Consider the following 12,443-nt stretch of genomic DNA (forward strand, 5'->3'; position numbering starts at 1 on the left):
TTGGATATCTGCAATGTTGTTGATTCTTGTTGAAATTCAAGCCTTTCGTTTTGATTTTTACAAATTATTTCTCTTGCTACAGTAATTTTGTATACTTTTACTTTGCATCATCTCTCCTACCTCTTTTTCCCTAGTAGAAGTGATGTTAATAAAACATAATAGCAATTAATTATTTCAACTCTTGGTATGAATAAATAATTGTTAGTTTCGACTGATGTCCAACTCTCAAGGAACTAGAAATGCTTCTTGGATACCAGATTTTATTGCAATTTTTTATGTAACTGGTCAAACTTAAAATATCCAACAACTTATATTTTCTTTGAATTTCATTATGATAAGTGTCTTTTCAAATCTCATTGGACGAATAAAGTTCTTTAAGGAACTGTTGATGTTGATGGACTTTATTCCTTTCATAATCTCAAGCTTCAAAATCATTCCTCTTTGTTGTAGTCATCCTCTAAAATCCTCAGTTGTTCAACAAATAACACTTAGTTTAGTGATGGTGTTAAAGCTTATATATAAATAAGTAAATATTATCAATTTATCTTTTGTACATACATCATCATCCAATAAAATTGACTTACTTTTGCTCATCTTGTTGTATTGCTAAATCATATAAATTGTCTTCTCATGTCTTTAAATCTATTTATTTATTTTTTTAAAATTAATTTTCACTAATGCCTATTCAAGGTTCACTTGGATTTCCAAATAAAGCGTAATGTTGAAACATCGTCTATTTTTCAAACCTTTAGATCAATGGTTGATATACAACTTAATTCAAAAATTAAAAATACTCACTCTAATCGGGGTGGATAATATCAACCTTTCACTAATTTTTCGGCAATCAGAGTATTAATCATAGTCTCGTTTCGTTTGTCCTCATACACATGATCAAAATGATGTTGAAAGAAAATATAGACATGTTGATTTGGGTCTTACTTTATCCCATCATGGTGTTGGGACTATGCATTTACCACTCTTATATATCTCATAAATAGGTTACCTATAACTTTTCTAAACTTTTGGCATTCCTTATTTTATTCTTTTTAATAAAGATCCATATTTTTTTAATTTCTCCAAGTGTTTGGTTGTGCTTGCTTTTCTTTATTACGACCTTATCATTCTCACAAACTTACTTGACTTTAAATTCGATGAGTGTTTGATCTTAGGATATTCTCAATTACATAATGGTTAACATGAATGTAAAACATGTTCCTATTAGAATTGTTCTTACTCTTGCTATTGCCCATGAATGTAAATTGTTTCAGCTTGATTTCAATAATGTCTTTTTAAATGATTTTCTTGAAGAAATAGTTTATATGACACAACCTCTTGGATTTGAACTGAGTGACAAATTTCATGTTTGTAAATTGAAGAAATCTCTTTGTGGACTAAAATAGACACCACAGTGATGGTTTGAGATATTGCAAACTACCGTTCGTTAGTTTGGATTTGGCAACAGTAAATGTGACTCTTCTCTTTTTGTTTATAGAAAACAATCTTAAGTTATATATTTTTTGGTATATATTGTTCACATGACTCTTCTCTTTTTGTTTATAGAAAACAATCTTAAGTTATATATTTTTTGGTATATATTGTTCACATCATAATCACTAGTAGCTTTGACACTCTGATTCAACATATTATAACCAAAGTTCATGCAACTTTGTTAAAAATCTTGTTCATCTTGATTGTTTTCTTGGTCTTGAAAATATTTTCCTGATAATTCTATTATTATGACTCAAAGCAAATATATGAGATTTTATTCACAAAACACGTGGTAGAAATTGTTTTTTCTACGTTGTTATGTGTGTGAGTTGTTATTCATTCTCCAAGTCTTTATATAGCACTTAGATAATGATCATTTGGAGGTTGCAATGTATACTTCACCATATAGTTGTTAGATGTTTCATGTGGAAACTTTTGCACTAAAATTTCTTGCACGTCTTGATCGTGTGATGTAATTTGAAATGTTTAGGGTTTAGGGTTTAGGGTTTGTATGAATGTGAATATTGATGATTTAAATCCTTTTAATTTGAACATCTGATTAAATTATCATTCTTTCTTCGTATCCTTAGACGTTCTATATGGTAACTTTTCTTTTTTTTATATAAAAGCTTTCATGTTAGGAAAAAATATTGTAATTTGAAGCTTTATATGGTAACTTCAGTTTTGATGAAGTTTGTGCGTCTTAATCACATACTTCATCTCTAAAATATTTTTCATCCATAGAAAATTGAAAGTTGGAGGTTCGACACATTTGTACTTGAGCTTTCCAAAAACTTGTATTGTATTTTCACTTTAAAAGGAAACTTATGATCTGAAGGTTCGAATACATCTTGATCTTTCGTTCATGTTTTGAAATCATTCTATATTTATAAATCTTCAATCATTAAGGTTTTATTTTTATTTTCTCGCTAAATGCATGAATCACGTATTGTGCAATGCATTGGAGTACACATAATTTTAGCATCATTTAGCCTGAATTTCTTTAACAGTTCCTTGACATACTTAGTATGACCACAACAAAAAAAACGTGTATGTAGTAGCGGTTATTTTTGTATAACCTGACGTTTATAACCGTCACATTATACGCGTGTTGAGGTACTGCGTACCGCCATGGATCTTGCCACCACAAAGTTTAATGTGGTGGTCAATTAGGAATAGTTGTAGCAAACGCCATACATTGTATAAAGTGGCAGTTTTAAGCATGTAATTTATGTCAGTTATAAATGTCGTAATTTTGAAATTGGGTAAACTAATTTAAGTGTAAATATCGACAGTTTTAAACGTCACTTAATAGGTATAATATGACATTTATAATAACCATTACAACTATCATAATGAAAGTATTAAATATTTTATTTTATTTTTAATATTTGTAATAATTAATTTAATTATGTTTTATAATTTGATTTCGTAATATCACTTAATTTCGTATTATAATTAAATTTCAGTACACAGTTAAATTTCGTAATATAATTAAATTATAACATAAAATAATTTCATAATATAATTATACTTCATAATATAATGAAAACTGATAGATATAATAATCAAAAGATGACTTCATTCATTCATTAAGAAAGTTGATAATGTCAAACTAATTCAAACAACAAGTAAATTAAATTGTCAAAATATAATTTGTTTCACTTTCTGAACATATTACAACTAAACTCCCAATCCTAATTTGTCTTACTACCTCCACTTGATCCTATAATATTTTAGTTTGGTGATGGAGCACCACTTCCAACATCCAATGCCTGGAATAAGTTTAAATATGTTTAGAATTAATTGACAATTTTTAAAAAATAAATGAGAATAATATTATAATAAAATTTTAAGTATAGTAGTTTATACACTACAAAAAAACGTGTATGTGGCGGCGGTTATTTTCGTATAACCTGGCATTTATAACCGCCACATTTTACATCTGTGGCGGTACCCAATAACGCTAGCATTCTTGCCGCCACAAAGTTTAATGTGGCGGTCAAGTGAGAACCGCTGTAGCAGACGCCATATTATGTATTGTATAATGTGGCGGTTTTAAGCATGTAATTTACGTCAGTTATAAATGTCGTAATTTTCAAACTGGTAAACCAATTCCAACGTAAATTGTGGCAGTTATAAACGCCAGTTAATACGGTATAGTATGACGTTTATGATAACCTTTATGACTGCATAATTTAAATATTAAATATTTAATTTTATTTTTAATATTTTTAATATTTTATTTAATTCTGTTTTATAATTTAATTTCATATTATAATTAAATTTCATATTACAATTAAATTTAATATTATAATTAAATTTCATATTATAAATCAATTTCATAATATTATTTAATTTTATATTATAATTAAATTTAATACACAATTAAGTTTCATAATATAATTAAATTATCATATAAATTAATTTCATAATACAATTACTTCATAATATAATTAAAATTGAGAAATATAATAATGAAAAGATGACTTCATTCATTCATTTAAAGAACAAAGTTGAAAATGTCAAACTAATCCAAACAACAAGTAAATTAAATTGTCAAAATAGAAATTGTTTCACTTTCTAAACATATTAGAACTAAAACTCCAATCCTAATTTGTTTTACTGCCTCCACTTGATCTTATATTCTGGTTTGGTGATGGAGCATCACTTCCAACATCCGGTGCCTGAAATAAGTTAAAATATGTTTATAGTTAACTGAGAATTTAAAAAAAAAAAGAAATTAAAACAGTATTAGAATAAAATTTTAAGTATATAATTTATTCCTCATTAATAGATGGTTGTACCAAATTTGCTGCCATTGCAGCTAAATGTTTTGGCACGTCTGGTCTAGAAGCAATGTAGGCTAGTAGAGTATGCATTTGGCTCTTTACAGTTGCAAGTTCAGTTGCCATCTGGTCTACCTTTTCTTCAACATTTGTTGAAGACCCACCACTAGAGGAACCATGATTCATATTGCTTAACCTTGTTGTGGATTTCCTGAAAGCAAGGGTTGGGCAAGCTCCATATGAAAGTCCCCTGACCCTCCCTGGATGCTCCTTTCCAAAAATGACACCAATTGGATCATTTGGAGATATATCTGATGCAGTGTCTGGATTTTGCAGCATTAGCTCATCAATTTTTTCCTACATAAAAATGGAAGCAACCAACATTAAAAAAGAAACACGGTCCATGTCGAAAAACAATAACAATAGTAATGAAAATACTATTTATCAAATCCAAAACTCCGTGCATATATAATCCAAGGAACTAGGAAATCTGCAATCTTTTGTAAAGAAAATATGTTCCCAAAACAGTCCAAAACAATGTCAAAAATAGTCTAAGACAGCATCCAAAATAGGCCACAACAATCCAAAATAGTCCAAAACAATATATACTCATGGCATAGACAACTTGGTCCCAAAACAATGTAAAAATAGTTCAAGACAGTATCCAAAACAGTCCAAAATAGTCCAAAACAGTATATACTCATGGCCAAAACAGTCCAAAACTATGTAAAAAATAGTCCAAGACAACATCCAAAATAGCCAAAAACAATCCAAAACAATATAAACCCATGGCAGAGATAATATGTTCCTAAAACAATGTCCAAAATAGTCCAAGACAATATCCAAAATACCCTAAAACAGTCCAAAAATGTATATACCCATGGCAGAGACAATATGTTCCCAAAACAGTCCAAAACAATGTAAAAAATAGTCCAAGACAGCATCCAAATAGCCCAAAACAATCCAGAACAGTATATGCCCATGACAAAGACAATATGTTCCCAAAACAGTCCAAAATAATGTAAAAAATAGTCCAAGACAGCATCCAAAATAGCCCAAAACAATCTAAAATAGTCCAAAACAATATAAACCCATGGCAGAGATAATATGTTCCTAAAACAGTGTCCAAAATAGTCCAAGACAGTATCCAAAATAGCCTAAAAAAGTTCAAAACAGTCCAAAATAGTATATACTCATGGAAGAGATAGTATGTTCCGAAAACAGTCCAAAACAATGTAAAAAGTAGTCCAAGACAGCATCCAAAATAGCCTAAAACAATCCAACACAGTATATACCTATGGCAGAGACAATATGTTCCCAAAATAGTCCAAAACAATGTAAAAAATAGTCAAAGACAACATCCAAAATAGCCCAAAACAGTCCAAAATAGTCCAAAACAATATAAACCCATGGCAGAGATAATATGTTCCTAAAATAGTGTCCAAAATAGTCCAAGACAGTATCCAAAATAGCCCAAAATTGATATATGTTATTAGAACTTACCCCAATGTCCATTGCTTCATCATTAACATATGTGCCATTCTTCCTCTTGTGTGTGATCTTCCACATCTCAGCTCGGCCAATGTTCCTACCAGTTTCAATTCTCTATACATTTCAAAAAGGATAATATAATTACAAAAATTCATAATATATTATAAATCAAAATATATGCGAAATTCACAAAGTTATATATAAGTAAATATACCAAATTATCCCTCCTTCTTGACAATGGCATAGCACCACCAGTGTGAGGAATAGTCTGTTTCTTTCTTATATCTCTATTCCTATTACACAGTTTCTACAAAGTAAAATGAAATTAGTTTTTGCAAATTTAAAATCAAGCTTAGTGAAAATACATGAAATGAAAAGTATGTACCACTGTGGAAGGCTTGAGACGATAATCCACAAATATAGCCCATTACTCCATGCTAAGACCATCTGGAATATTCTTTATTAGGTCATTTCTGCTTAACAGTGGGTCATAGACCATTTGCCAATTTTGAACATAACATCTCTTTTAGCGAGGTCTTCATTTATCTTGAAGCAAAAACGAGTCTTCAAATAATACAACAATTAGTCCATATATATTCAAAAAAAGAAATAAGAATGTACATATTTAATGTTGTATTGAATGTAGGGTCAATTACCTTCAGTGTACTCTCCCATATAGTATCCTTGTAAGTATCAGGCACAGATGACCAAATTTCAAAACTTATAGGCAACAATATATGATTTCCTGCTAGTTGTCCAAAACTCCAGCAAGCAAACCACATGCTTCTCCAATGGGTTGAAAGTTATCATCATAGTCGACAACCACACGTATTCCACTGGGCAAGTTATGAGCATCCCTAACCTTGAGCTTCATTTTCTGAGTAACTCCATGCTCATCTACAAAGTATAATACATTAAGGTATCTGCAATGAAAGTAATTAAATGAAAAGAAAAACACAATAGAAAAATTAACATATCTTTACCTATAGTATCAATAAACCAATAGTGGTTTGACTGCATGCCTTTTCTTGGTGGCACCCTTTCTGCTTCAGATTCTGATGTATGCGGTTGTGTAGGCTGAGGGGTATGTGGTTCTGCAGACTCAGATGCATGTGGCAATGTAGAGTCAGATGTATGTGGCAGTGCAGAGTCAGATGTATGTGGTAGTACAAAGTCAGATGTGTGTGGTAGTGTAGACTCAGACGTATGTGGTAGTGTAGACTTAGATGTGTGTGGTTGAGCAGACTTAGTTTGTGGTAGTGCTGCTGATTCAAAAGTAGGTTGTAAATTTCGTAGTTGTGCAGATTGTGAGATTTGTGGTGGTGTATGTCCAAATGCTTGTGGTAATGGAGATCCAAAATGTGGTTGAGCAGATTTGGTTATTTGTTGACGTGTACTTTGAGGCGTGTCATTAAGTTGAACATAGTTCCCCACAGATGTGTCTGAACTATGTCCATCAATTGCCTTGAGCAAGTTCTTAATTTTCTTAGGCCTAGGCATATCTGCACATAAAAAGGAAAGAATGAAGAACAAAAACAAGATATAATGGTGTATATCAAAGTACATAATCAAATACATGTGCTATTGACATTAACCATACATGTGCAACTTTATTAACAAACGAAGCTTATTATTACTCTGACATTGACTCATTTTCATGAAGTTCATGATCATTGATGTCCTCGTTTAATAACTCATCGTCTTCATCATCCCTAAACAATGGCAAATGTTCAGACTCGCTGAAAAATTAATTTAAGTCTTGTTGTGGACATGGTTCCACTTCACAAACTTCATTATGTCCTTCTCCCATATCATACAAGTCTCGTGGTTTCAAGTGGATGACAATTTTCCAATCCTTGTTAACTTCATCATTAACATAATATACCATTTCAGCCTGTGAAGCTTCAATATACGGATCATGCTCCTCACGATCTCCCATGTGAATTAATCTTGAAAAATTAACCGAAGTGAAACCCCACGGATCCTTTCTAAGCCCCCTATCCCCTGTGATGTCAGCCCACTTACATTTGAACAATGTCACTTTAAAACGACCATAGTAATTAAGCTCAATTATATCTTCTAATTTTCCATAGTATGCCAAATCCGCTTCCCTAATGTTTTGATCTGCCCTACTTGCCACACATGATGTTGATGAAGTTAAGTAAACTCCACTATTTTGGGTTTTTAACCCATGTTCTCGACTTTCGGTCCTAAACTTGAATCCATTTACATTGAAGGCAGAAAATCTTCTAGCATGTGGAGTTGGACCTTGAGATAAATACTTAAGATCATCTGACACTGTACTTGAAATGTCTGGGTTATTAATCTACAAAAATAAGGATTGAATGTGTGAAGATATGTTAAAAATTTTAATCAAACAATTATGAAAACATATTCTACGTACCCTTTGAGGAAACCAATTAATGAAATCTTTATTAACACTCCTTTCTATCTTTGTATTTGAAATTCTTCTCCCTCTAAACATCCTTCTCAAATGACCTTTAAATTCCCTAAGAAAATAATCATAACCAACGTGTTACTAATGATTCCATTAAAGAAACATTTTGAATATAACTAAATTTATAGTTGTGTTAACACTCACTCAATGAAAGGGGTGACTTCAGGGCAATTAAATAACACATATCGATGTGCTTGAGTTCTTTGCATGGTTGACAACTCAAAAGTTGAAGAGGCACTTACTACTCTACCAATTGGTGGGAAAATAGTACTCAATTGTGGCATATCTGTATTACAAGAATCATCCACACGTGAAGGTCTATTACTTCTTGTCTCAACCCCTTCCATATATTCAGAGCTAAAGATCAGAACCTCTTCAGCTAGGTATCCTTCAGCAATGGAACCTTCAGGTTGTGCCTTGTTTCGAACATATGATTTTAAATGTCCCAAATACCTATAAAATAATTTTGCAATTAGGAGAATCAAACATGAAGCTTAAAAAAATTCAAACTCTATGTGTGCCAAAAACATTTACCTTTCTATAGGATACATCCAACGATAATGAACTGGGCCTCCAACTTTGGCCTCACCAACTAAGTGACAAGTTAAGTGCACCATAATTGTAAAAAAGGTAGGAGGGAACAACATTTCCATGTGGCAAAGAGTTTCAATGATGCGGAACTGAAGTTTATCAAGTTCGGTTTGACTTAAACTTTTGCCACATAATTGTCGAAAAAATGAACATAGTTCTACTACCACTGCAGTCACATTGTTTGGTAAAACATTACGTATGGAAATGGGTAGTAAATGTTCCATAAGAATATGACAATCGTGACTCTTGAGGCCAAAAATCTTTCCAGCTTTCAAATCAATACACCTTGAAATATTACTTGAGTATCCATCTGGCATTTTGATATCTTTCAGTGTTTGTAAAAACGTTTTTTTCTTTGCTTTTGACAATGAAAACAAACTTGGCCGAAATCTTCCTCTTTCATCCGGCCAAAGTTCCTTCCTTATACCCATTTCTTTAAGTACCTTTTGGGCTTTTAAATTATCTTTTGATTTCTTAGGGTCATTGAGTAACGTATACAAAACATTGTCACAAACATTTTTCTCAATATGCATGACATCTAGACAATGGCGTAACAAGTTCGTCTCCCAATAAAGAAGGTCGAAAAATATACTTCTCTTTTTCCATTGTTCTACTCCAACAACTTCAACAACATTGTTTCCCCGACCCCTTTTACTTGTATGGATAGGTTCTAATGGTTTTCCAAATGTAACATTGACACCATGAACTTGTTCAAATATGTCTGACCCTGACAAATCTTCTGGTGCTTCCCTTAGTTCAGTTCTTCCGTCAAAAAGAGAACGACTCAGTCTGAATTTGTGGTCTTTATGTAAAAATCCCATAAAGCTATATTTGCCCCTATACAACAAAGAAGACTCAGTGTCAAAGTTACAAGTTGGGCAAGCAAGACCAATGTGCGTGTTCCATCCAGATAAATTGCCTAGGCCAGGGAAGTCACTAATTGTCCACAACAAAGCTGCTCGCAATGTAAACATTTCTTTTTTAGAATAATCAAATGTTTGCACTCCATCAAACCAGAGCTCCTTTAATTCTTTTATGAGTGGTTGTAAGTATACATCAATGTCGTTTCCAGTCATTTGTTTTCCAGGAATTATCATGGATAGGATGAAAGAGGTTTGCTTCATACACTCCCAAGGAGGACGATTTTATGGGATGAGGACTACTGGCCATATACTATAACTTGTACTCATGGTTCCGAAAGGGTTGAAGCCATCACTAGCTAAGCCCAGCCGTACATTTCGAGGATCATTTGCAAATTCTGGATGTAATAGATCAAATGCTTTCCAAGCCTCAGAATCTCTAGGATGCCTCATCAACCCATCCTGGTTATCCTTTGATGCATGCCATGTCATAGATTCAGTTGTCTTAGAACTCATAAACAATCGTTGCAATCTTGACTTTAATGGAAAGTAACGCAAGATTTTTGCATATTGTTTCTTATCTTTATCTTTCCACTTAGACGTTTTGCACCGTTTACATTCTTCTAAGCTTTCATTCTCTTCACCCCAATATAGCATGCAATCTTTTGGCTTGTAGCCTAAATGAAGATTAAGTTGGATTCATCTGTTTTATAAAATAGAAATTATATTTAAAAAAGTCATATTACTTTAAAAAAATATTTATTATAATTTATATTCATTTATATATTAAATAATTATATTTAAAATTTAAATTTAATAATGTAATTTAAATTTTAGAAATACATATTTTTTTTTTAAAATTTATTTGTTTTTTTTAAGAAAGTTGACTAAAATCACTCTTTAAATTGTTTAACAAAGATACGACAGAGTCAAACTAAAAATAACAATCTATTCTAAAGGTAAGTTAATCACTAACCAATACATTCCAACCTAACCAACAGGGTCATTCTTCCTATGATTACCATCCTTCACCTCATTACTCCACCTAAGACGAAAACACCTTCACACTTGTGGGCCATAGTTACAAATCCCTATCACAAGCCCATCCCATTCTCCTTTAGAAAAAGATGTTTTAAAACTCCACTAACACTCCTTGAAGTGGTCCAGATAGACATTACCTCACTTCTTAAATTTTTCAGCTTTAGCATATTACTTTGGCTCATGCTAAGGTTTACACCTCAAAAGCTGCCAAGCACTAGAACACCTTAAACAGGTAAAACCAGCACACCAAGATTGCTGCAGAAATTTGCATGACATAAGCCTAAGCAGTGGTTATAAACCTTTTAATTTGTCATGGTTGCTGCTATATAAGTAGAGAGATTGGCAGCTTGGCAAATATGCTCCCAGTGATTCCAAGAATAAACTCTACTGCTACCATACCCAAGCATTATTCCTTCTTCATCCCAAGCTACCATACCCAAGCATTATTCCTTCTTCATCCCAAGCTACCATATTAAGCCCTTGACATCATTCCTTCATCTTCCTTCCACCACCGAAGCATCACAAAATCTGCGTAAAAGTAATGCACATCATAATAGCTCCAGAAATAGAGCCCCCTGCCTTGTACCTACACAACTTAAAACGCCAGAAAGTCTCCTTAAAGGCTGCTCAGTAAACGAGAGAAACTTCAGGTCCTTAAGGCACCAAACCCCTCCTCCACAACAACTTTTCTCCTAGCAACAAAGACAGGAGGCAAGTGAGAGTGCTCTGGCTTTTCCTAGCTTGAAAAGCACTACACGGATTATTGCTCCAGTTTTGGCTAGCTTGATAACCAACACAGTAGCTAAGAGAACCAGCAACCAACAAAACTGTCCATACCAACAAACTGTTTTTGCTCCATCTTTGGCACCTTGATTAACCAGAACAAAAAGTAGGCCTTCCACCTCCTTCCAGCACCTTCCTACTTGTATCTCTTCCTTACCTGTCCATAACCTCCCAAGATCCAAAATTAACTTGCACATAGACCATACCATCCACCTCACCTCACTCTAGAACACCATGAGCAGAGCATTCTATCACGAGGCCATCTCCACAATCAGGGCACTCAACACCATTACTGCATAAAAATGATCCTACTAAGGTCCACCAAGCCACCCTGCCCCTCTTACATTAGTGTTCCTAATTTCACAACTTCTATAGCACATTCTCATAGGCCAAGGCAAGAGCCATTCCCTACAAAGAAGTTACTCCATCACCCAACAGCCAGCAAAAGCCACGACTTTGGGTGCTATTAAAATTGGGTTTAGATTACCTCAGCCAACAAAAGGCAATCCTCGTGCTACCTTTCCTACTACTTCTGCAGAACCTCACCAACACCCTTAAGACTGAAATATGAGCCCCTGCACCAACCATTACCACCTGAACCTCCTTACACTCTTCTGCTGCAGCAAAGCTTACAGTCACACCATCTTCAGCTCCAGTTTCAACTAGAACCCTCCATCTTATATAAGACATTTGGATTGGTTTAGGAATCTTACTTGTAGCTGCTGATACAGGGCATAGGATTCAACACCCAATAATTTAGAGTCTAAATTTTATCATTAGTAAACTCCACTGTGGTCATCTAATCGAAAACCTTTTTGTGTAACTACACAATTATATTTAGAGTGTTTGACAATTCTGCATTATATCGAAAACCCATATGATCTGTAAGTCAATTTTGGCGAAGAACAAGGCACATGCCCTATAGGGCCTATCTCACATGCA

At 33.2% G+C, this 12,443-nt stretch overlaps 1 protein-coding gene across 1 annotated transcript; it reads right to left on the minus strand.

Moving 5' to 3' along the window:
• Positions 1-4,100: 4,100 nt before the first annotated feature.
• Positions 4,101-9,413, minus strand: LOC150028694 (uncharacterized). Its single transcript, XM_090300058.1, has 10 exons — positions 8,761-9,413; positions 8,371-8,679; positions 8,173-8,278; positions 7,539-8,094; positions 6,752-7,270; positions 6,532-6,665; positions 5,983-6,075; positions 5,781-5,882; positions 4,296-4,634; positions 4,101-4,175 (listed from the first exon to the last, which is right to left on the minus strand). The coding sequence occupies exons 1-10, from the start codon at positions 9,348-9,350 to the stop codon at positions 4,101-4,103; spliced, it is 2,823 nt and encodes a 940-aa protein (XP_090156184.1). The 5' UTR covers positions 9,351-9,413.
• Positions 9,414-12,443: the final 3,030 nt, after the last annotated feature.

The sequence above is a fragment of the Phaseolus vulgaris genome, chromosome 3 (genome assembly GCF_051622355.1).
Source record: "Phaseolus vulgaris cultivar YP4 chromosome 3, ASM5162235v1, whole genome shotgun sequence".
Lineage (NCBI taxonomy): Eukaryota > Viridiplantae > Streptophyta > Magnoliopsida > Fabales > Fabaceae > Phaseolus > Phaseolus vulgaris.